The 1,271-nt window shown below is 38.2% G+C and overlaps 1 protein-coding gene across 3 annotated transcripts in view; it reads right to left on the bottom strand.

The window, feature by feature from the left end:
* Meis2 (Meis homeobox 2) overlaps nucleotides 1–1,271 on the bottom strand; it is a 204,935-nt gene continuing 203,664 nt past the window's right edge. For all 3 annotated transcript variants that reach the window (XM_005316377.5, XM_013359544.4, XM_021725686.3), the window contains one exon: nucleotides 1–1,271. This exon is cut by the window's right edge and continues 157 nt beyond it. In XM_005316377.5, the coding sequence (XP_005316434.1) occupies nucleotides 1,142–1,271 (130 nt within the window). In that variant the 3' untranslated portion in view covers nucleotides 1–1,141.

Here is a 1,271-nt window from a genome sequence, read left to right as displayed (position 1 = left end):
AAAAATCAAAAATGAAATATTTATTACCGCATTTTGTGACTTAACACCTTTTTTTTTAACATAACGTCACAGTCCTCATACAAGTATTTTAATGTAAATTTGACAAAGCTTAAAGGTAACAGCATTTTCTTCTAGTGAGGAACACGTGCTGAGAAAAGAAGATTTCATGGACATACAATACCAATTCCACAGCAGATCTGATACTAGCAAAAACATTCTTTTTTTTTTTCAATTGAGGTAAACACATAGAATATCTAACATGAAACAATTAATAGACCCAACTCTGTACGAAGTTTGTTACAGTATTCTCTTGCTCCTTTTTATCCCCCAAGCTTTGAGTTTCTGATAAAGTCCTGGTTATGGTGCAATGACCATTAATAACATTTTTGTGTTGAGGAAAGCTGCCCAACTTGAGATTGTTTCGTCCACAGCCAAGGCTCAGAACTCCTGGAAGAAGCTCCTGCTCTGTCTTTAAATCTTCATTGGCAAGCTCTTTGAAGAAGAGTCCCCCAAAATCATAATAAGAATTGGCTTATGAAGCACAAACTATAAAGATCTGTTTGAAACTAAAAGACACATTTATGGAGGAACAAAGGCTGGGCATGAAAACACATTCTTGAAGCTGGAGTTGGCGTGATGAGGTTCAGCCAAACGTCCACCGTGGTCTCCAGCATGGTTCTTTTCTCATTGGCCCAACAGTTTTAAAATATACCACAGTCTCTCCTGGATAGTGAATTCACTGATGAACCAAAACAGTCATTCTTTTGGGAACAACACACATAGTGTGGAAAACAAGGATATATTTTTTTTTCTCTTCTAAAACTATTAGAGGCAACATAACGGAGTGATCAACAGAAATGTACAAGTTTAACTTAGTTCCTATGTTTATACTACAGTAGTTAGAACTCTCGGAGTCTCTTTCCAGAGGATCTTTACATGGACAAAATTGTCTCAGTGAGCCCATGATTTCACATTTGTGTTCTTGTCGCATTGGTCCTCTGTTGCTGGATGAAAAATGACAAAAGTAAAAAATAATCACAGCTGTCTGGAATTTCATATTAAGTGTCAACATCTGGTCAAAGTTCAGAAAGTCTTAAAATAGTTTTTGCGTGTGTTTCCTTTTCCCTTGAGTTCCCTTACACTATTGGGCATGAATGTCCATAACCTGTCCGCCAACACTGGGATCTACAGAATTTAACATTGTGGGGCTCTGTGCTGACACAGTCATTCCAGGGTGGGTAGGGGGTCCTCCGTGCATCATCATGGCTGGG

Source organism: Ictidomys tridecemlineatus, chromosome 5 (assembly GCF_052094955.1).
Source record: "Ictidomys tridecemlineatus isolate mIctTri1 chromosome 5, mIctTri1.hap1, whole genome shotgun sequence".
Taxonomy (NCBI): domain Eukaryota; kingdom Metazoa; phylum Chordata; class Mammalia; order Rodentia; family Sciuridae; genus Ictidomys; species Ictidomys tridecemlineatus.
The sequence above is the reverse complement of the archived record's forward strand: the minus strand, read 5'-3'. Positions and strand labels throughout refer to the sequence as shown.